This window comes from Eptesicus fuscus, chromosome 3 (assembly GCF_027574615.1).
Source record: "Eptesicus fuscus isolate TK198812 chromosome 3, DD_ASM_mEF_20220401, whole genome shotgun sequence".
NCBI classification, from domain to species: Eukaryota; Metazoa; Chordata; class Mammalia; order Chiroptera; family Vespertilionidae; genus Eptesicus; species Eptesicus fuscus.
In genome coordinates this window covers 71,291,188-71,315,948 of record NC_072475.1, presented here as the reverse complement: position 1 = coordinate 71,315,948, position 24,761 = coordinate 71,291,188, and the positions used below count along the sequence as shown (strand labels likewise).

At 43.2% G+C, this 24,761-nt stretch overlaps 1 protein-coding gene across 3 annotated transcripts in view; it reads right to left on the bottom strand.

Annotated features, from left to right (window-relative positions):
* The window catches only part of CD47 (CD47 molecule), a 55,078-nt gene extending 33,521 nt beyond the window's left edge, over positions 1-21,557 (bottom strand). For all 3 annotated transcript variants that reach the window (XM_054713991.1, XM_054713992.1, XM_028153240.2), the window contains exons 1-2: positions 21,347-21,557; positions 3,129-3,476 (exon numbers count right to left, since the gene is read on the bottom strand). In XM_054713991.1, the coding sequence (XP_054569966.1) occupies positions 3,129-3,476; positions 21,347-21,392 (394 nt within the window). In that variant the 5' untranslated portion in view covers positions 21,393-21,557. The remainder of the gene's footprint in view (positions 1-3,128; positions 3,477-21,346) is intronic.
* Between the last annotated feature and the right edge of the window lie 3,204 nt (positions 21,558-24,761).

Sequence of the window (24,761 nt, the reverse complement as noted above, 5' to 3'; positions counted from 1 at the left end):
GAAAAAAGAGGACATATGTAATACTTTCAAGAATAAAGATTTCTTTAAAAAATAAAATAAAATGAGAAAATGGTGAGGTACAGAAAAAAGCTTTCTAAATTCAAGTTGTGTGCCCTCTCCCTGGTATTATAGTCTACACAGGCAAAACTATATTTCAATTATAATATTTTCACATATTAAGTCCTGTGCTCCCCAAAAGGGAACAAAGATTGGCCACCAATAATCCACATTCTACTAAGTGGAATTCTCTAGTAAGCAAGTTCAATTCTCCTTTATGCCTATATTTGAAAAAAAAAAAAAAAAAAGCACAACAGTAAAAATGGATTCCACTGCCTAAATCCCCAGGGTTCACATGATGGGTAAGTAAATTTATCACAATAAATTTGCAAGAACCTGCTTCAATTAACCTTTTTGGGAGAGGAATTTCTTTTTTTTTTTTTTTCCTTAAAAAAAAAATGGTGCAAAACAGTGACAACACCAGATGCTGACAAGGATGTGGGGGAACTACATCACTCATATGTTGCTGATGGGAATGTACAATGGAACAACCACTCTGGAATAGAGGTTGGCAGTTTCTTCAAATACTAAGCCTATACTTACATATGACCCAATCGTTGTACTTCTATGCATTTATCCAGAGAAAGGAAGACTATGGTCACATAAAAAACTGCACATCATTGTTTATAGCAATGTCATTAGCAATAGCCAAAAACAACTGCAACCAAGACATCCTATAGAAGGTAGATGGTTAAGTAAGGTGTGATATACCCATAGCATTGAATATTACTGAGAGAGAGAGAGAGGTATTGCTATATGATGCTGTGCGTTAATAGATCTCAAAGGCATTGAGCTGAGTGAAGAAAAAAAGAAAGCCAGTCTCAAAAGGTTACATACTTTTATAAGACATTTTTGAAATAACAAAGTATTGATATGGAACACAAATTGTGCTTGCCACGTTAGGGATAGTAAGGGGGCTGGTGACTATAAAAGGGTGGCATGAGGGAGATATTCGTGTTAATGAAATAGTTCTATATTCTGATTGTGGTGGTCATTACAGAAGTGTACACATGTGATAACAAGAAAAAGAAATATATACACATTGTACCATTGTGAACTGGCTGCTTTTGACATATAACTACTGTTACATAAAATGTAACCACTGGATGAAGCTGAATAAGAGTACAAAGCACCTCTCTGTTCAATCTTTGAAACTTCCCGTGATTCTATAACTATTTCAAAAATTAAAAATGGGTGCACAGCCAAAGGTCTGAGACCTCTGGTAGAATCTTCTAAATTCTCTACAACAAAAGACCAGCCTCACATTTTAATGGCCCCAACAGTAAGCATAGTTCTTATTTTATCAGGGGACTTGGAATACAAAGATGAGATAATCACACAGAAAATTACAAACTTTGTCTGTATCCCAGAGATTGGTATCCCTTCCCCATCCATCTTCATCCCATCTCCTTGCCTTTAAGTCTTGAGTTTACAATTCTCCTCTCAGTGACCTACACTCTACTCCAAAATCACCCTTCCCTCATTGTGAGTTAGTGAAATTTCCAATGGAGGAGAGATTTTTGAGCAGAAAAGCCTTCCAAATTCTGCTCTTAGCCATTTCCTGCCCATGCTGCACCACACAGACACCCCTCTCATGACACCCCAGGTTCTACACCTCATTACCTCACTTCATAAAATAAACATTCCAGGAACACAACTAACATTTTGCAAAGTACTCTGGTTTAAATAGGACTTGTACCCAAGGGATCTCATGATGCTTGTTAGACTGTAGAATACATAAAGCAGGAATCTATTTTCATCCCCATTTTATTTATTTTTTATTTTTTAATATATTTTTGTTGATTTCAGAGAGGAAGGGAGAGGAAGAGAGAGATAGAAACATCAATGATGAGAGAGTATCATTTATCTCATTGATCAGCTGAGTCCTGCATACCCCCTACTGGGGATCGAGCCCACAACCCTAGCATGTGCCCTTGACAGGAATCGAATCTGGGACCTTCCAGTCTGCAGTCCAATGCTCTATCCACTGAGCCAAACCATCTAGGGCTTCATCCCCATTTTAGAGATGAGGTAACTTGGACCCAGTAAAGTAACTTCTCAAGTTCAATAGAGACAAATAGTTAAGTTTCAGAATAGGGGATGTAACCAAATCTCCTGACTCCTAATCCTAAGCAATGTAAAAATATTCCATCAGAATTAACACCCCATTCCCAATCTGGTAATAGACATTTCATAACAGGAATGCTAGAACAATATAAGGCAAATAGTTGGTTCAACTGAATGGTCTGATCCCATCAAAAGCAGAGGTTCTCAAAGGCTTGTCTAATCCTGAGAGCAGTAATATGTCTAGTGGTTCTAAATAGAGCTTTCAAAATAGAAAGTCAGTATGCACCTGTATGTGGTTAAAGTAATCCAGCTGTCATGGCAAGGACTAGAAAAGAAAACAGATTGTTTACTTCAGCTAGCTTTACTGCTTTATGCAACTCACCACCCAAGTCTGTGAAGAAAGGGCACAATCATGGTGCTATAACCAAGGCTGCATTCAAATTAATTCTATTGGATCCCTAACTCTCCCACATCTTGGCCAAGAAAAAGAACATCATAGCAAGGCTGAACACAGGAAAGCTCAAGAAAACATCATTGTAACCTCATTTTTAATCTTTCAATTCTCCTTCTAATCTATTCTTTCCAGCTGGAGCATGGCTGGGACTTTTCACCCTTGACCGAAGTGCAGGTAATAATTTTTTTAAAAAGCTACATAATAGGAAAAATCATGGAAAATTAATCATATGAAAGATAGTACTTTTGAGAGCAGCAAACAAAAATGCAGATTAAATGATGCCAGGACTCCTCACCCCAACAGAATAGTTTTCAGACTAAAAGTTTGAGAACCTGACAATACACAAACAACAAACAGCAAAGGAGTTTTATTATGAAAAGTAGAAGAGCAAGTAAAACTCATGATCTTAAAGCTGCTGAATATTACATAATCATTTATTAGTCATAACCTACTTTTTGATTCAAAGGAGATCCTAGCCCCATTGTGCCCCATTTCTAATAGGACCAGGTTACTGCAGGACAAATAAAAGGGAAGATTATAAAATTCTTACCAACACGATATTTTAGTTCTACGATGGTTTCGCCTTCTCTAGTTAATTCTGTTACTTCGCAAGTGTAGTTTCCTGGGACAGCTTGGCTCTTGTCCATCTTCAAAGAGGCAATGCCACTTAACAGTGCTTCTGGCACGATGTATGCACTTGAAAAGTTACTGGTGGGCTTGGACTCATTTTTATCTCCATTATAGTAGAAAATGTGTGTGTCTCTGAATTTCCACTTTACAAACATTTCTTTCAGGCTCTTTGCCTCCACATTATTGACGACACATGGAACTACAACAGTTTTATTGCAAGTGGTGTATTCTACAAATTTGGTTATATTAAATATTAGCTGAGCTGAACCTGGAAAAGAAAAAGAAAAAGTTTCATGTCACTATAGAATTCTATAGCATAAAATCTTAGGAATGTTTCAAATCCTATCTAATAATAGACAAATATGCAAATTGACCATACCTCCGACACACCCACAAGCCACACCCACCATCCAATCAGAGCGAGTATGCAAATTAACCCAAACCAAGATGGCTACAGCCACAGAGAGCAAGGTTTCCTAGGTAACAGAGCAAGCCAAGCTTTCCATAGCTGTTGCAGGCCTAAGCCTCCACTCAAGCTACAAAGTTTCAATTATAGAAGGTAAACAAATTCAAACAAATGGTGGCAGAACGGAGCTTGAGAGAGCAGGCCAGGGTTGCTGCCGGTAACAGGGGAAGCAAAGCTTTCCGCACACCCTGCCGGGCCCACCCGCTTAAGGCAACAAAGTTTCAATTATAACCCCAACACAAATGGCTACGGGCCTCCGAGGGAGCCCCAGGCTTGGCTCCGCTCCAGGCTACAAAGTTTCAATTGTAGAAGGAAAATAAATTCCAGATACCAGGGCCTCTGCTTGGGTTGCCAGGGGGCGTGGCCGGCCTGCAAACCACCACAGGCCCCTCACTCAGGCCGCCCCACGCCCCAGAGAACCCCACCCTGATCAGGGACACCCTTCAGGGCAAACCAGCTGGCCCCCACCCCTGTACCAGGCCTCTATCCTATCTAATAAAAGAGTAATGTGCAGATTGATCATCACTGCAACACACAATATAGCTGCCCCCATGTGGTCAAAGATCCTGCCCCCATGTGGACACAAGATGGCCACCACAAGATGGCCAGCAGGAGATGGCAGTTGGGAGGCACTCAGCCCGCAAGGAAGGGCAGTTGAGAAGGACCAGGCCTGCAAGGGAGGGCAGTTGGAGGTGATCAGCCCTGCAGGAGAGGGCAGTTAGGGGTGACCAGGCCAGCAGAGGAGGGAAGTTGGGGGCAAACAGGCTGGCAGCAGAGTGGTTAGGGGGTGATCAGGCTGGCAGGCAGAAGTGGTTAGGGGCAATCAGGAAGGCAGGCAGGCAAGCAGTTGGGAGCCAGCAGTCCTGGATTGTGAGAGGGATGTCCCAGATTGGAGAGGGTACAGGCTGGGCTGAGGGACAACCCCCCTGCGTGCACGAATTTCGTGCACCGGGCCTCTAGTCCTTAAGATAAAAGAGCAAGGCTTCAATTGTCCCCTTAAGTTAGCAGTGCAGCTATAGAGAGAAGGCAGACCAGGTGAAAAAGAGAAACAAGTTATTTTAATATTAACATGCACAGATGGTAGACACCATCTTAACTTTTCCTTATTCATTTTCAGTAATACAAGGAACATGCAGATGTAGTATTTAATGTAAAAGCTTTGAAGTCATCATTGTTGCTCACTGATGTATGTAGAAAAATATTGTCCTTACCACAGGAAAGTTTTGGACAGAAAATCAAACCAAATATTATATTCAGTCTCAACTTCTATATACTGCCTCTAAACAGAACTTGCTAAACTCATATGAAGAGTATCTCTATCTTTAGGTTGCATTTCCAAGCAATGTGGTGAGCTATACTAGACTTTAATATAAAAAGTAAATAGGATGAACCACATCACATCTTTCCTCTAAGATGGGAAGTCTTAGAATGCTAAGGAGAAAAAATATTCTCTGTGACTATTTCCCATTGCAATATACATTCAGCAATGGACATTTGGTATGCAAATACTATAAAGAATTGCATACAATTGAAAGGCACTTTCTCACTCCCATATTTCATTGAAACTATAGAACAACAATTTCCAAATGTATATTACAGGTATTCCTTCTTCCTAAAAACCATACACCACTCAAAATAAAGCTAAGTAACAAGATGAAGACAAGAATAGACACTGCTAATAAATACGGTATATTCTATTAAACACTTCTCAATAGGATAAACTACCAGTTGTCTTACAAAATAGGGATTGGGAAGGTAAATGCAATCACTCATCTTTCATCTAATATGTTTAAGATTGTGGAGAAATTATAGTGCTCTCCATATGTTTCAGCCATTTATCAACTATTTTATCTAGGTAGTTAGTTGGACTTTCCCTGAAAAAACAAAAAACACAAAGCACTAACAAATATAAATATCAGCTTTAATAGTTTATCTTTACAGTTCTTTCTTCTAAATAAATTGGGAATAAAACTCAGGGGCTTAGGATGTTATTATTCTAGGAACATAGTATTTGGTAAATGCCCATTTAGTTGAATGCTAGGATGCATAGTGTAATAGGAACTGGACAATGTTCAGAAAGCCTGAGTACAAATTCTACCTGTCACTTGTCAGCATGTGATCTTAAGCAATTCACTTAACTTCTCTATGCCTTGGTTTACTCTCTGCAAGTAAGAGGATCAGAAATGAACACCAGACTACTTCACAGAATTATGGCAAGTATCAAAGGAGCAAATACATGGACAAGTGCCCTGTCAGCAATACTGTGCTATACATATGCAGGTAATACTCTAAAAACTGGGCAAAACAGCATTTTTATGCAATGATCTAGACCAAGCATGTCAAACTCACGGCCCACAACAAATATTTTTGTGGCCCAGTCAATATAATGGTATGTAGGAAATGTTTTAATAAAAGTTTCGTAACTTAGTTTTTACTATATCGCTTTATACTTAACTAGAGGCCCGGTACATGAAATTCATGCACGGGTAGGGTCCACAGGCCTGGCCTGCGATCAGGGCCGATTGGGGCCTTCCTTCCCTGTCTGCTGGCTGGGGCCTTCCTTCATTCCGCACCACCCCCTGGTGGTCAGCGCATGTCATAGTGAGCGGTCAAACTTCCAGTCTATTGAACTCCTGAGGGGACAATTTGCATATTAGCCTTTTATTATATAGGATTCTTAATAACAAACTACAATGTTTGCTAATGACTGGTTACTATAATGGTGTTGCATTCATTTCCCTTAAGCACCTTACGCGCAGGTGCACCATTTCTCTCCACTAATACTAGCAGCGAATACTTTAGCAGCCTAATGCCACGTCATTAGTCTTGTACTGACTTGTTTGGTGTGCAGAAAAGGAAGTATTTCACTTTCAGAGAACAAGAAAAATAGGTTTATCTGCAGTACGCTTATTGATTTCCAAATGACTGACCAGCAGTTATGCAGTGTCTGGTAAGTTAATGTTCAAGAAAAAAATATTAATGTTTATTAAAATGCTCTATTATTTTATGCTAACAATTACTCATTTATTTCAGCCCTTTGTATTCGGCATGTCTCTACTGAAATAAACCTACGTTTCTATGAAAATTGAAGCTTTTGTTATTTTGCAGCCCACATAAACTTAAACCTTGTTTATTTGGCCCGTGTTAGCCTTTGGGTTTAACTTGCTTGATCTAGACCTTCTCTGACTGGGAGGTGCAAATTGTTACGTTCTGGGAATTTTCAGTCTGAACCAAGCTTGTGGTTCACAAGCTCACTTCTTCCCAGTTCTCTACACTTCTAGCCATCCCAATATTAGGAAGCCCCAGGCAAAACTTGGACTTCCCATTGCGTTTTTCAAAACCTTGGAGTTCCGAATTATTTCCCCTGAGACAGAAGCATTGAGGGGGAGGCTATCGTGTACAACAAGGAGAGAAAACGTGGTTTTGATGTTGGAATTAGAAAAGAAGGAAAGTGTCAGAAAATATGATGCACAATTTTGAAATGAACAAAAGGATTACTGAGTGTCCTTTCAGTGGAGCACTGGGATTGCCTTACAGATCCTTTGGGAATATCTGATTCTATAAGGACTGTGCCTTTCACTGTGTTTGACTGAGCTATTTTACAATTTTGTAAGTTGTAGAAAACTGAGAGTAATGCAAATGATTCATGTCCATAGAGAGAGAAATAAACATTGTTGTGCAATTTATTTCCACCTAGTAAAAGAGAGGATTTTAAGGTTTGTTTGTTTGTTTTCTTTTTAATTTGCATACTTTATTTTTTAATCTTTATTGTTGAAAGTATTAGATATGTCCCCCTTTCTCCACCATTGACCCCTTCCAGCCAACTCCCGCCTAAGCCTTCAACCACCCTATTGTCTGTGTCCATGTGTTATGCATATATGCATACAAGTACCTTGGCTGATCTGGAAGACTGGATTTTTTAAAATTACATGTTACTGCCCTAAGGATGTTGACCAATTGCATATATTCACTAATTCATTACAACTTTCCTGGTGGCCTATACATGTGTCTTTTCTTCCAACTTTATTTAAAAGCCAAGATGGTCTTACCATCCTGCTAATTTGCTTATTAATGTGTGAATCAAGTCTCTGACACATGGTCATTTTATATTTGTTTAAGTCAATATATTACTTTCTAAAAAATTATCCTTTAATAAAAGATACAAGTGAAGAGCTCTGTTATCCTAATAAATGTGTTTAGAATGCTCTTGGTAAGTAAAAAGTGGTTGGCAAACACTTGACAATTTCATAACTTATGCTTAGAGAATGGATTTCCAACAGAATACAGAAAGAACTAATTGCACTGCATTATTTGTTGTAATATGCAAAATCTTATAGCTAAAGCCATTTAAATACTAGTAGAATTAGTGCTGGTAATAAAATTAAAATAAAATTGACCTGGATAAACCATAAGTTGAATAACCCTTGCACTATCTATACTAATAAAAGGGTAATATGCAAATTGGTCACGACGCACTCACAGTAACAACCGAATAGCAGGCTGCGTGGGGCAACCAGGCTGGCAGGGGGATTAGCGAGGGATGAACAAACAACTGACCAGCAGGCTGCGTGGTGACCAGGCAAGCAGGGGGATTAGTGAGGGGTGACCAAACGACTGACCAATAGGCTGCGTGGGGCAACCAGGCCGGCAGGGGGGTTAGCAAGGGACAACCAGACAACTGACCAGCAGGCTCTGTGGGGTGACCAAGCCGGCAGGGGGGCAGTGAGGGGCGACCAGGCCAGCAGAGGGGGGCAGCAAGGGGTGACCAGGCTGGCAGAGGGAGGCAGTTGGGGGCAACCAGACTGTCGGGGCGGCAGTTGGGGGTGAACAGGCTGGTGGAGCGGCAGTTGGGGGCAACCAGGCCGGCAGGGCAGGCAGTGAAGGGCAACCAGGCTGGCAGGGGGTGCAGTGAGGAGCGAGCAGGCCGGCAGGAGGGCAGTTAGGGGCAATCAGTCTGGCAGGCAGAGGTGGTTAGGGGTGATCAGGCTGGCAGGGGGGCAGTTAGGGGTGATCAGGCAAGCAAGCAGGTGAGCAGTTAAAAACCAGTGGTCCCAGATTGTAAGAGGGATATCCGACTGTCGGTTTCGGCCCTATCCCAGGGATCGGGCTGAAACCAGCAATTGAACATCCCCTGAGGGGTCCCAGATTGGAGAGGCATTCGAGCCAAATTTTGTGCACCGGGCCTCTAGTCTATATATATAAAAGGATAAAATGCAAAGTGTCTCAGGAGTTCGACCAGGAGACTGTGAATTCGACCAGGAGACTGTGGGTTCGATTTCTCGCTATGATGTTCACTAACCACCAGGGGGCTGTGTGGAACGAAGGAAGGCCAGGCCGGCAGATGGCAGATCGGAAGGGAGGCCCTGGCTGGCAGCCAGAAGGCCCTGATTGGCCCTGATCGCCGGTCAGGCCTAGGGACCCTACCTGTGCACAAATTTCATGCACCAGACCTCTAGTAATTAATAAATAAGGGTAGTCCAAAAATGTCAGTCTACCAACTATTAACCACAACTTCACTTCTATAAATACTTATTTAAACACTAAAAGTAATAAAAATATCTGATTTGGGTTTTCTCTCTTTTTGCCTACTGCCTTCTGATGGAAAAGCAAATTGAAGAAAAGATTTGAAACAGAACAAATAAAGGAACACAAATAACTAACATGAGTAAGAAAATTCTGAATAATCAAGATATGCTTACAGCAGTCTGAATCAGATAGAAAGGTATTAATATAACCATCAGTGATGTCAGGGTTTACAATAAATTAAAAATGAAATGGAAAATTATTTTATGTTGAGTGCCAAAAATACTGGACTCTACAATCTCTGTGAATACCAATCACCAACCTAACCATCTCCTTCTGTAGTCCTGAAGATAGCCAATATGTGGTTGCAGAGAAGGCTCAATATATGGCTCAGAATTTTTAAAAATGCAGCAAACATTTATTGAGAATTACCTGATCCGGAACACTGTGATAGGATGTGTGGATACAATGATGGGCGGGTGGGGAGAGTATGATTTATCTTTTCAAAGCTTCCAATTCTGATTTGGGGGAATGAAATGCACTTTTTACAACACAGGATTACGTAAGTGTGATCCTTCCTGTATGAGCAAAGTGCTCTGGAAAGGCAGTACAGGACAGGAATCAGGCTTACAGTTTCTAAGAAAATGTGTGTTGCTATCAGAGGAACCACAGAAAAGTGTCACAGTCCCTGGCCACTTGGGCAGTCTTAAATCTTTTAAAACATGTTCCATGTAAAGTTCCTCTCTTCTGTAACAGCTCTTAAATCTCTCTCCTTCTGGAGGAGCTTATTCATACTCTCCAAAGCAGCCCTCTCATTTCTTAACTGGAGGCCTGGTGCACGGAATTCATGCATGGGTGTAGTCCCTAGGCCTGGCCGACAATTGAAGCACAAACGTCTGGCATGAAAGGGCAGGTCCCAGCTGACCTCTTAACCCTAACCCTAACCCTAACCCTAACCCGTGCATTTCCCCCAGGTTCCCGCACGACCCCCTCTGCCTGAGTCACAGTGCCCGAGTCCCCATGGGGAAATGCAGTGAGCGCAGCTGGACGCCGCTGGCCCGGGTGCAGTGGGGACCTCTGGGCCACCTAGCGGCGCTGCATGGAAGCCAGGTGGGCAGTGTGCTCTCTCCCGGCCAGCCTCACAAACTGGCTCCTGCACGAACCCACAAGGAGCCCAACCAGCCCCTGTGGTCCTGGAGGCTGTGGCCCAGCTCACCCAGAAGAGGCTGCATGAGTGCAGGGTGGGCTCCTCATGGGCACCCGGCACCTGAGCACGGGGGCTTCCCTGGTGCACAAGCCCTGTTGTCCCAGGGGAGGGTAGCAGAGGGAGTGAGAGTGAGCTCAGCGAACACCCAGAATTCTCACCACACCTCCATCCCTGTCACCCCCGCCCCCAGGTAGCCGGCGAAAGGTTTCAGCGCTTCGCCAACACCCGCCATGTTCCGTGCTGCCCCCTGGTGGTCAGTTCATGTCATAGCGAGCGGGCAAACTCCCAGTCTCCCGGCCAAACTCCAGGTCGAACTCGTGGTTGAGGGGACAATTTGCATATTAGGCTTTTATTATATACGATTCAAATTGAGTCCATCAGTGATGCCAGATGAGAAGCCAGAAGCTTCAAATATGCTCCACCTATAAATTTACCTGTAAATCCAACAATCCACATTTCTCTCCCACACATCCCCACTGTTCATCTTTAGAAATTAACCCCTTTACCTGAAAGCTAATTTCCATTTTTGCCTCCCCACCCATCAGTATCTTCAAGGACTTTCCTAGTTAATTATTAACCTCCTACATGCCCCTATTCCACTTACATAGGTTTTGGTTTTGTTTGTTTTTAAACATTTATAAACATGCTCAAATATTCACCAACTTTAAAAAATCCCTCATATTTGTCTCTCTCTTTCCAAGCATCCTATATAATAAAGAGGTGATATGCACAATCATTCCAACACACAAGATGGCTGCCCCCATGTGGGCAAAGATGTATGCTCCCATGTGGACATAAGATGTCCACCACAACATGACCAGCAGGGCAGGGCAGTTGTGGGGGGACCAGGCCTGCAGGGGAGGGCAGTTGGGGGGGACAAGACCTGCAGGGGAGGGCAGCTGGAGGCAACCAGGCCAGCAGAGGACAGCAGTTAGGGGCGACCAGACCAGCAGGGGAGGGCAGTTAGGGGTGACCGGACCAGCAGGGGAGGACAGTTGGGGACAACCAGGCCTGCAGGGGAGGACAGTTGGGGGTGACCAGGCCTGCAGGGGAGGGCAGTTGGGGGCAACCAGGCCTGCAGGGGTTGGCAGTTGGGGAGGACCAGGCCTGCAGTGGAGAACAGTTAGGGGCAATCGGGCTGGCAGGGGAGCAGTTAAGCGTTGATCAGGCTGGCAGGGGAGTGGTTAGGGTGTGATCAGGCTGGCAGGCAGAAGTGGTTAGTGGCAATCAGGCATCCAGGCAGGTGAGCGGTTGGGAGCCAGCAGTCCTGGATTGTGAGAGGGATGTCCGACTGCACCTTTAGGCCCGCAACTGGGCCTAAACGGGCAGTCAGACATCCCTTGAGGGGTCCCATATTGGAGAGGGTGCAGGCTGGGCTGAGGGACACACACTGCACCCACCCACCCCCAAAGCATGAATTTCGTGCACTGGGACTCTAGTCTATATATATAAATAGCCAGGGTCTGTAACATCCAAACGACAGAAGGGACAACTGAAGACCAGGCTGGTGCACAGCAGGCTTGGGTGGGTGGGGACTGGCGAGCAGGCTGAACTACTGATCTCTCCAAAAGAGGAGAGGTGGGGCTGATCAGCCCTAGCCTCTCTCTCTCCAGGCCTCACCAGCCTCTCTCTCTCTCTCTCTCTCTCTCTCTCTCTGAGTGGTCAGCAGTTCAGCCTGCTCGCCAGCAGCCTGGGGTGGCTGCTGATCAGCCCCACCTCTCTAATCAGGCCCAGAGATAGGCCCAGAGATGCTGACTGGCATAGAAACTGACCAATGAGATCCAAACCTGGGTGAACTGCGAGGAGCCAATGGTTGCCTAGGAGACAGAGCTTTTGATGCTGACTGGCACAGAAACTGACCAATGAGAACCTAATCTGGGTGAACTGTGAAGTCAAAACCTAAGGTGGGGGATGAGGAGGGGTTTTAAGGGCAACAGCTGTTTGGTGTAAGGTGTAAGAAAGTGGTTCAATTTTTTAATGACTGGTTTGGCAGTATAGTGCATATGACTAGCCATCAGTCCAGATATAGGGATTATGTATTTTTGTCTGCTAAGAGCATCCCCTCCTGCTGAAAAAGGCTTCCCCCACCCCATTTAAGCAATCCTATCCTATATAATCTATTAATATTACTAAAAGGGTAATATGCTAATTAGACCAGGTCGACCAACCATTTTCTGGATGTCCAACTTCCTTCCAGACAAAGCCATGGTGGTGGAGGCCAAGGCAGAGACAGTTAGGGATGATCAGGCCAGCAGGGGAGGGCAGTTGGGGGCACCCAAGCCAGCAGAGATAGGGCCATTGGGGGTGAGATCAGGCCAGCAGAGGAGGGCAGTTGGGGGCAAGTTCAGGCCGGCAGGGGAGGGCCATTGGGACGAGATCAAGTCAGCAGGGGAGGACAGTTAGGGGTGTTCAGGCCAGCAGGCAGAGGAGTTAGGGGCAATCAGGCAGGCAGGCAGGCAGGTAGAGTCAGTTAGGGGTGATCAGGCAGGCAGGCAGGTGAGCAGATAAGAGCCAGTGGCCCCAGATTTGGAGAGGGATGTCTGACTGCTGGTTTAGGCCCAATACCTCCGGGGTCCCCAATTAGAGAGGGTGGAGGCTGAGTTGAGGGAACCGCCACCTCCGTGCATGAATTTCGTTCACCAGGCCACTAGTCCTAAAATAATAATCTAAAAGCATTTCTTCACTTTCATTTCATTTCCTAAATCTCTGCCACCTGGCTGCCATCTCTCCACCTCAGCTTCACTACAACAGCTCTTGCCAAAGCCACCAACAATACCTTGTGAAAAATTTAATCTATATGGTTCACTTTCTATCTCACCTTCTCTACAGTTCTTGAGCCAGTGGGCAGCTCCTTCCTTGTGCCTATCCTTTGGCCTCTATAGCTACTAATTCTGAATTTCCTTCTACTGCTTTGTTCACCCATCCCAGCTTCCTTTCCTTATTGAAACCTATTCCATGATTCACAATAAATATTAGTGTTCCTAAAGGCTTATAGTCAGCACTGCCTCCCCCAGTATTTACCCATATTCATGGTTCTAACTACCTACACACTTTTATTTAACCAGGTCCCACCTTTCTCCTCAAGACCTAGGAAAGCCATTTGTGTGCTGAGCATTTCTACTTGGCCCTAGTACTGTTACATCAAAATCAACATGTCCAAAAATCAATTTTCCCGTGTCCCACCCTCCCTACAAATCCTCACCTCCCTTAAGTATTTCCTATTATCTATCTACACTAATAAAAGAGAAACATGCAAATTGACTGTACCTCCACTACCCCCACAAGCCATGCCCACCAGCCAATCAGCAGTGAGTATGCAAATTAACCCAACCAAGATGGCTGCAGCCACGGAGTGAGCAGGAGGCTTGGGTTTCCCAGGCAATGGAGGAAGCCAAGCTTCCTGCCCGCCCTGGCCTCCTCTTAAGGCTACAAAGTTTCAATTATAGAAGATAAATAAATCCCAGATACCAGGGCCTCCACTTGGGTAACTGAGGGACGTGGCCTGCCTGCAAACCACCACAGGCTCCTCGCCCAGGCCACCCTATGCCCCAAGGGAACCCCCACCCTGATCCGGGACACCCTTGAGGGCAAACCAGCCGGACCCCACCCCTGTACCAGGCCTCTATCCTATCTAATAAAAGAGGAATATGCAAATTGACAATCACTCCAACACACAAGATGGCTGCCCTGATGTGGTCAAAGATGGGTGCCCCCATGTGGACACAAGATGGCCACCACAAGATGGCCAGCAGGGGAAGGCAGTTGGGAGGGACCAGGCCTGCAAGGCAGGGCAGTTGGGGGCGATCAAGCCTGCAGGGGAGGGCGGTCAGGGGTGACCAGGCCAGCAGAGGAGGGAAGTTGGGGGTGACCGGGCCTGCAGGGAAGGGCAGTTGGGTGGGACCCAGGCCTGCAGGGGAGAGCAGTTAGGGGCAATCAGGATGGCAGGGGATCAGTTAGGCATCAATCAGGCTGGCAGGGGAGTGGTTAGGGGCAATCAGGAAGGCAGGCAGGTGAGCAGTTGGGAGCCAGCAGTCCTGGATTGTGAGAGGGATGCCCGACTGCCTGTTTAGGTCCGATCCTACCGAGATCGGGCCTAAACGGGAAGTCGGACATCCTTCGAGGGGTCCCAGATTGGAGAGGGTGCAGGCTAGGCTGAGGGACACACACACACACACACACACACACACACACACCCTCCCATGCATGAATTTTGTGCACTGGGCCTCTAGTTAGTCAATGATAATCATGCTGGATTCTTCCCTCTTCTAGCCACGGAGAATTTTTGGTAAACTCAGCCTATTTAATAGTTCCTAAATTCAATGCGGGTTGTATGCATAAATTAGACATTTCTCATTTCTCCCTTGAACTATTGCCATTTAAGTAGCTCCCTGACTCTAGCTTCCACATTTCCCCATCCCAGCCCCAGTGTACTTTCCACTGTTCCAGAAACAAATGTTCTAAATGCAAATGGGCACTCTGTTGCTCTCTATACTTTAATAACCCCCCTCGCTCTTTTCAAACTAAATTTGCAAGTGTATTAGCATGGAATACAAAGTAGGTCCTTCAAGGCTCTGTCCAGCCCCACCTCCTGTCCTTCCTCATTTCCAAACTAAGGTCCAATTATAATGACCTTCTTGAAATCCCATGGATATGTCTATGTACTCTCCTGTCCATGACTTTGCACATGTTCCCCCAGCCTAGAGGCCCATACCCATCACTCTGAAACTAAAGGGTCAGAGAACACATTTTGGAGTCAGACATTGGCTGGAGACTTAGCCCCTTCTGAAGATATAACCTTAGGCAAATTATTTAACCTCTGCACCTCAGCGTCCTCATCTATATAATGTGAAATGATAGTACCTCCTGGAGATTTTGTTAAGATTTAATGAGATAAGGAACACAAAGTTCTTATCTCAATGTCTTTCACATACTTAGCAACTGCTCAATAAATGGCAGCTAGAGGTGAACTAACTTTAGCTCTTCCTGCTAAAGCACAGGTGGGATATCTAATCCTGTTTCCCTTCCCTACCATTACTCAACCTTATCCATTCTCTCCTTATAGCTCCCATCACTCCCTCTCAATTGCTGTTACTACCCTTATTACTGAATCTTGTAATTAATACTTGATTTAACTGGTCTCCCCATTAGGAGAAAAGGTAGAAAAGCAGGGACAATGTCTTCATTTGGTAGCCTATGGATTTAACCCAGGGTCCAGCAAATATGATTCATTACATTCCTTATGAATGTAAAAAAATTAAAGTATGAATTCCAAGAAAGGAATATCCAAAAATGGTATCAGAGAGGATTCATTTTTCTTCCATATTTGAAGAGAATCCTCCACTTCTTACTTATATAGACCTGATTATGGAATCATAAAGCTACATATTTCAATGCAAAATTTCAATTAAATGATTTGCAGGTGAAATGGAAGAGTTCCTTAAAAATTACATGAATGTTCCTAACAATGACCTTCCTAGAGGGTGATGTATAAACTGGGTCTTGAGGAAGAGTAGAAATGATATGGAAAAGTAAGGACTATCCAGGCAGAGGAGTAACATGTATAGAGGGATGAAGAAAATTAATAACTGGAAGCAAGAAATTATTCAGGTTATCTCTAGAAAATGGAACTTGAAAATATGGTTAAGAAATATGGAAATGCTTCCTTAAATATAATTCTAGGAGTTTGGACTTGATAAAATAAGCAATAGCAAACCACTCAGATTTACCTGCATTTAAAAAAAATAATAAAGCAATATGAAGGGTGAATTGAGAGAGGGAGACAAGAATAGGAGGCCCATTAAGAGATCACTACAGCCGAAACCGGTTTGGCTCAGTGGATAGAGCGTCGGTCTGCGGACTGAAGTGTCCCAGGTTCGATTCCGGTCAAGGGCACGTACATTGGTTGTGGGCACATCTCTGGTGGGGGGTGTGCAGGAGGCAGCTGGTCAATGTTTCTCTCTCATCGATGTTTCTAGCTCTCTATCCCTCTCCCTTCCTCTCTGTAAAAAATCAATAAAATATATTTAAAAAAAAAAAAAAAAAAGAGATCACTACAATAGTCCAGGTAAATGACAACAGGAGAGAAGGCCAAAAATTAAAGTAAAAAACAAAGAAGTAAAATCAACATAAGTCAGATTTGGGAAGTGTGAGGAAAGAAGAGGGAAGAATGGAAGTTATTAACCAAAATAGCATGCATAACTAGTTAGATTGTGGGTTAATTATTGAGTACACAGACTTAGGAGATTTAAAGGGAATATCCTTTTAATATTTAACAGGCTAAGTATCAAAATATCCTGTGAAATAATGAAATGAAGATGTCCAGTAGATCCAAGGACTTAGATTTAAAGAAGGTTGGAGCTACAAAGACTTGGGAATCACCAAGAATTTAGTTGATAATTGAAATCATGAGCATAAACAAGATTTCCCAGCTACTCCTTGCAAAGCAACAGAGCAGGTATCAGAGAATTAAATGTTGTGGAATACCAATGTTTACGGAGCAAACAGTTAAAAAGGAACAAATTAAGAAAGTGAGAAGTAGGTGAGGCAGCAAAGAACTCCTGTAGACACAAAGAGAGCGTCTTGATATGGACAGAGTAGATGTTAAGTGGGATAAGTACAAATAGCCACTAGATTGAAAATTAGATCACTAACTTCTTTATCTGCTGCATGTCAACAGACTAATAGAATGAGGAGTCATATTGCATTTTGGAGATAAATGGGAGGAGAGAAAGGAGAGGCAATTATTCTTTCAATAAATTTGGCAGTCTAAAAGAGCAGAGAGAAAAGGTGATAACGAAAGGAGTATGAAGACAGGAACAGGGCAAGATTTTTTGGTTCTTGTTTGTTTGTTTTAATTTTATTTATTGTTTGATTATTTTTAATATGGGGTAAAACTTGAGCATGTCTGCAAGCTATGGTGAAAGAATCAACGGAGAAGGAAAGATCTAAGATTCATGACTGAAGAATTAAATTGATTAGGTAGCTCTCCAAGGTGGTGGAAGTGAAAGAGCTGTTGACAGGTGATCTTTCCCTTAAAAAGGGGAATAGGTATATTTCTGAAACTGGGTGAGAAGGGAGAAAGTGATGAAGGTTACCTAAGCTATTATAGGTAAGTCCAGAAATGGTAGGAGGGAAGTTGGAAGAGTCTATACTATACATCAATAGCATACATCAATACTATTTTTTTTTTTTTTTTTGCAGCTAAATAGGATGTTAATTATCCACTTGGAATGGATGCTCAAAATGGGGTAAGAAATCCCAGGAGTCACTAAGGTAAATGAAGCAAAAAGATACTTGGTAGAAATGAATCTTTTTTGCCATAGACCTTGACCCTGGAATGAAAAACTGGAGCCTCAAACTGAATTGGGTTAGAATTAGGGTCAAAAGGAGGATTTAGTCAGATCTCATCTCAATAGAGATCAGACAAGGACTGGGGTAAAGTGGGGGTGTCCACAGTGTATTTTGTTCTGACTCAAAGTAATTGCCTCTAGATTGTAAAGTGGCCTTATAAGAACTGAAGTGGTTGAGCTAGAATTACAGGGGGAAGGGCAGCAACATCCAGAATTAAGGCCTTATCAAGCATCTAAAACATATTAAATACTACTAAAGAATAAAAACAACAAAATCCCTATTTCCAAGTAACTGCATTTTATGTTATTAAGAGGCATGGAGTCTGAAATGTCTCTATGTCCAGCACTATTTTCTCCATGCAAAGTGCTTGAAGCATAGCAAGGGGGCTCATACGTGGTTTGAAACAGGTAAAAACATTTTGACAGACCTTGCACTTGCCAAATTCCCTGCCTTGTCTTTTAGCCCATCAGTTTGACATGTATACAAATATGCATAAATATCCCCAGGCCCTGGGATGACCAGATATAGAGTCATATACAACTGCTCCATGGGTATGGAAGGAAGTAGAGGAGGGTGTGGCTTCTAACTCCCATTTCACCTCCACATAACCACACAGAGGGGAAATCCAGGTTCTATTGTTTTAGTCTAGGTCTGTCAGAATCAAATTTCCTGGGTGCTCTGTATTTTTTAGTTTAGTATTACAATGAGTTCAGCAAAATTGATTCTACACTATTATTATTATTCTTTTATCATAGAAAAAATATCTGTACAAGTGAAAGTAGCTCCATGACAGCCAGAGTGCACTGTATTGGGCTCAAGATGTAAAAATATAGAATTTTGAAATCTTGTATAAAAAGGTATGAATGCAAAACCTAAATGTTGGGTAAGTGGCTTTATAAAAATTGTGACACAAAAATAACATTAATGTTTTAAAAGCAATGCCTATACTAGCCATAGGTGAATCAACATTAAGGAATATTCAGTTTTAATAATATGAGTGATGATTTTGGATTCAGAATATTTATCAATTTTTGGAAAAACACCTATTTTTCATCTTTAGAACCTAGCCTTTCAAATCTCCATTAACAACTCAGTGGCAAAGATAAAACATCTGCCAAAATACAGATGACAGCATGAGCAAATAGCCTAATAGTAGACATTTCGTTTAATGCTTTAACACACTGCCTCTAAATTGCTGAGGCGGGGTCATAAATAAGGACTTTTACACAGTCAGTTACTTCCTTAAAATGGCAACTTGTGTTTTAAAGTAATATATATTTTTAGGAGAAAACAAAAACATTTTCTTTAAAGCAAGCCAAATTACTACAATACTTAAGACAATAAACATGTTTTTTAATAATGTGTATCCTTGATTTTAAAAACTCTGAAAAATCATTCAACTACTGACAGTTCATATACTGTCATTATTTGAGTAAGGTTTTATTTACCAGTTTTTGAATTCCACTGAAAATGCTGATGTGCTTTTCATCAAAATATAATTTGACATAGGGGGGATAGGGGAGGGAAGGAGCATAATAATTCATTCTGCATCTTGTAAACCAATACCGGGGACTACAGTTTGCCTGTAATTAGATGGAAGGGTTATTTTAGAAAACTTATTTTACGACAAAGGTCAACTGAAACTGTAGTGGCTATCAGTAAATGGTATTTCATTACCAGTCATTTGAAAATGAATCTGAAAGCAAAATCAAAGTCTGAGTAACAATGAACATAAAAGTCCATGGACTTTCTTCATTCTAGATTCTAAATTCAATCTCTCAAATACCTTGGTTTTTAACTACTTGTGTTCTAATGCTGTTAGCATCTCTTCACACATGCCCTTTAAAAACTAAATATTAAACACAAACAAAAATCCATTGGTTTATATTCAACACTTAACACAACTCAAATGCATAATGCCTCTATTCTGTTTTTCTTTTTTAGGTTATTAGCTTAAGTACACTAAAATACCATAAATTCTGAATTCTATGACTCTATAGGGACTTGAGCACATTAATATTACATGTAAATGAGTGCTTATTATATATTATCTTAACTATTACTAACAGAATTCTTACCCCCAAAAGTAACATTATAGCAGTTCTTTCTAATCTACTTGAAGATAGGACCCCTGTTTTTAAAAGAATATATAATTTACAGTTTTTATTCTTCAGAATAGCTTTTGATGCCTACAGTCTGAATTAGTGACATTTTATCACAAATTTATAATCTGGTTCAATATGCATTCTGATCAGAAAACAGGTTTCTGAAAGCAGTATTATTTTAGTTATTTTGATAGTAACAGCAATGAGCCATTAATGATAATGACAGGGAACACTACTTTATCTAATATCAACCCTTCAGATAATAGACATAGTGATTATAAACAGCTCCAATATCCCAGTATTTTTGGAGAATGGGGAAAGTGGTAAGCAGGGTCTTAAGAGCATCTTGAAAATAACTGAAGTCACAAGGCTTTATGAATGGCACAGTGAGGCTAGTAATCAGTTTAAATGTAATTAAGTTCACATTTTAGAATTAAATATAACAATTTTGTGTTTACTGTTACTCAAATTAAATTTGAATCTTAGGAAAAATTCACAAAAAAAAGCTTAATACATGTGAATTGTGACAGGCACAGCCTATATAGCCACACACAAAAATTTATATTCTTCCCTCAGTTTTTATAAAGCACACATTTTTAAAAAATAGTTTCCAAAAGCTTGGGGCCAAAACGCCTTTAACGTGGAAAAACACCGAATTCCAGTTGGTTGCAAATATGTTTTGACTAGGGGTTATTGTCTTCTTATTTCAAGCGAAATCTATTGCTGTTAAATGGTTCCCCAAATACAGGAGGGAACTTAAATGTGCTCTTTGGACAGTATTAAAGTGGTTGGTGGGGCGGGGAGGTTCAGAGAGTTTCCAAGAAGCCTATTTCTAAGGTTTAATAAATTAAAAAAAAAAAAAAAAAAGAGGGGGGGAGAGACAAAAGATTCTTCTGATTAAATGGTGTGCTGGAAATAAAACTTAATGGTATCAAGTATGCCCCCCTTACCTCCTATGTTCATGTGGGAGGGCAAACACGAAAAATAAATAAAAAATAAATAAATAAATAAATAACCATCTTCACCAAAATGCGCACTTTCATCACAAGACGCCCAGGCTCTCTCACTGTTCCCCCTTCATCCCCAGTGCATTTAAGCGCCTAGGAGGGAAGAGGGGTGCGAAAGAGGGGGGACCCTGACAGCGGCCACCCACGATCGCGCCCTTTCTCTCTAGTTAATTTCCGCGTGAGGTGCGCGGTGTGCAGCCTTCCTCGGTGTGTGCGCCTGGAGGCGGAGAGCGGGGGCAGGCGATGAGCCCGCTGTCACCCGGGGAAGATGAAGAGGAGGGAGAGGAAGCCAGGAAGGAAGGGGGCGCCTGAGTACCCGCGGGGCCTCCCACGTTCGCGCCCGGGCGTCCAGGGCCCGCGCGTCCCGCACCGGCCACCCTCTCCAGGGAGCTGCGGGGCCAGCGGCGCGCAGCGCACACCCCGCGGGGCGCCGCGGAGGCGGGAGACGCGATCCGCAGAGCCAGGTTCGGGGCCACTCACCGCGGCTCGCTGAGCCCAGCAGCAGCAGCACCAACAGGGGCCACATCGCGCCCGCGAAGGGGCCGCCTCCGCTGCCGCCGCCCGCGTCTGGAGCAGCCACCGCGGTTACAGCCAGGACCCTGCGCCGCCGCCCGTCACTATCAGAACCCACCGCCCGGCCCGGCCCCGCGCCCGCGAGTTCCAGCTGCTGCACACCCGCTCCCAGCCCCGGGAGCCGCGCACGCGCACGCGCACTCGTCCCCGCCCCGCCCCGCCGCGGTGGCTGCTGACGCGGGTGCCCCTGATTCGTGGACTAGTCAACGTTCCCTGGGGCTCCGCCAAGACCCCGAGCCGCTCCCGGGAGGTGGCGGAGGCTGCGCTTTGGGGCCAAGCCTCGCCGCGCCCCCTCCATCCCCGCGCCAGGGTCCGGATACCCCTGGCCGAGAGGCTGGGCATGTGTTCCCTGGCCTCTCTCCTCCTTCCTTTCTGCTTCTCGCACCGCCCTGGGCCCAGGGATCCTGCCCCCACTGTCCTCTCCCGCTTGAAATGAAATGTATTCAAAATGTGGCTCCAAGCCACAGTATAAAGAAGGCCTTTTTTAAAAAATTGAATTTATTGGGGGTAACATAGGTTCGCCAAACCATGCAGTTTTCAAGTGTACAACTCAATAAGAATCATCTGCACACTGCATCCTGTGCCCATTGGTCCAAGCAATGCCTCTTTCTGTCCCCGCGGGCCCCACCCTTTGACCATCGCCACCTACCTGCCACCCCTCCTTTAGCTCTGGCCATCACCACACAGCAGTCTGTGTTATGCATATGTGGTTTTTGACTAATCCCTTCACTTTCTTTCAAAATCTCACTGAATTACACAGGCACAACATTCAAACTGAAGCAAAAGACCTTGTAAAACTGCCAGTAACATTTATCCTAAATGATGGACTCTCTTGTCACAAGCCAGTCTCTGGTGGCTACTCTGATGGGTGCACAGCCTGTCTGCTCCGTTGGTTGTTTTTCTCTTACCTGCTGGAGAAGAAAGCAATTTCCCACCACAACACCCCACTTCTCCAAATCCTCTACCCATGGCATCTCCTATTGCACTCCATCCTCATAGTAATAACACCAGGAAATAACATTTCCACTCTCAGTGCATTATATACTATGTCACTTTTCATATTGTTTTTTGGGTTTTTTTTTTTATGTGTGAATCTCTTTCCCACAGCATTATCAAATCTTTATAACCGGAGAGTTTTTTAAGCATTCCCTCTTCTAACACTTCAAACTCAATGGGCAAACAGAAGGGGTTTAATAAATGTGTTGATGTGACTGGAGGCAAATATTGCTCCAGTGAGCCGAAATCAGTTTGGCTCAGTGGATAGAGCGTGGGCCTGCGGACTGAAAGGTCCCAGGTTCAGTTCCGGTCAGGGGCATGTGCCTTGGTTGCGGGCACATCCCCAGTGGGGGGTGTGCAAGAGGCAGCTGATTGATGTTTCTCTATCATCGATGTTTCTAACTCTCTATCCTTCTCTCTTCCTCTCTGTAAAAAATCAATAAAATATATTTAAAAAATATATATTGCTCCAGTGAAATTTGATAGTTTTATTTTTTTTAATGATTAAAAAAAAAAGGAAAAGAGATATCTCACTAACACAATGGTTCATAATTATGGTGGTCATGATGTGAGTGGCCACTTAGACTTTCTACCAAAGGGACTGTTGGATTCTCCTCCAACTGCTGCGTATATGGATATGAATCACCCACCAGACTTAGAGCATTGGGGACACTGTGTACCACAGGGCAGCTGGTTGGCTAAATAAGGCTGCCAGCTGTCCCTGAGACCAAAGGACCCCCTAAAGCTGAGGAGTGACCAGGAGGGACTGTCCACAACCTTCACACGTAGAGTTGGAATGATGCTCTCTTTTTACTGAAGCTGCTGAGGCAAAGTACCTCATGTAGTTTTGTGCAGAAAATGGAGTAATCTTGCTCTAGCGGGTGTGCTCAGTGGTTAGACTATCGGTCTGAACACAGAAGGGTTGTGGGTTCAATTCCCAGTCAAGGGCATCTACCTGGGTTATAGCTTTGTTCCCCAATCCTGGTTCAGCCCCAGAGGGGAAGGTGCCTCTCTCACATGGATATTTCTCTCTCTCTCCCTTTTCCTATCTCCTCCCCTCTCTCCCTCCTTTCCGTTCTCTCTCTCTTAAAAAAAAAAAAAATCAATGGAAAAATATCCTCTGGTGAGGATTAACAGAAAAGAGAAAATGGAGTACTCTTAAATCAGATGAATAAGAGGCCACCTGGGTGACCACCTCAGCTCTTGGGAATCAGCTAAGATGTGCTTTGATGGTGAGGCAAGAGGAGGCCTATTCCAGGAGACAGAATCCAAAGCAAGCTTCCTAGGTTTGATTAAGGAGACTCTATAAGCCTCTCTCTGAGATAACTTTCTCAGTGTCTTAACTACCTTATATTTCTATTTCCCTTTTAACATTTCCAAGCATTTTTATTTGGATTTTGAGCTCTTCTTATCTTTACATAAGGGGTTTCTTGTGTGGAAGGTGAGAGAATGATGTATATTAGAATATTTTGAACAGAGGTAATTCACATTCGGTTTATTACTAAAATTAATCTTCATAACAGCCATGGAGTGGGTATTATGATCTCCATTTTAGTGATGAGGAAACAAAGGGAAAGAGGAATAACGAACACTTTGCCCATGATTATATGTGATACTTTCCCCTCTCTGTCTCTCTTGTTTACATCTGTCTTCCTGAGCTCATTTTCCCATTTTTTTCTTTTCACCCTAAAACATCTAATTACATCTTCCATTGCACTTTGTTTATGCTGCTAATAAAATGCATTTATATATTTTTTGTACATACCTGTCTCCTATTCTACCATGTTAGCTAGGAGAAAATGAAATCTTTCCAGGGTATATTTGTATTTCCAGGGTCTGTCACAGTGCTTGGTCAAGACCTTAAAAGCTCTGTGTGTGTGTTGAATCAAGCAAGAAAATCCGTGTGATGTGTAGTATTACAGAAACGCTTTAGCCCAGGTATGAGTTTACATCTCTAGCCACGCACTACGGTTAACCTTGGACAAGTTACTTAACACTTCTGAGCCCTCCTTTCCTCCTTTGTGAAGCTGCGTGATGAAAATAATAGAAATTAACTCTTTAAATTGCCTTGAGAAATTGCTGTTAACACTTTTACAGCTACATAGAGCAGTGCCTGGTGCACAGTAAGCACACAATCAATATTACTTCCTATTATTAGAGTCTCCTTACAGTGAGGTGAGTCCCTGAGAAGGACAGGGAAAATATTATCTAAAGGATCACCAATTGCTGTCTGAAACCCTGGAGAGGCACTGGGATTGGGCCAAGTGTGTACAATTTTGATTCAAGCCAGAGGCACAAGTCTGTGGGCAGTGGATAGCCCTTAGTC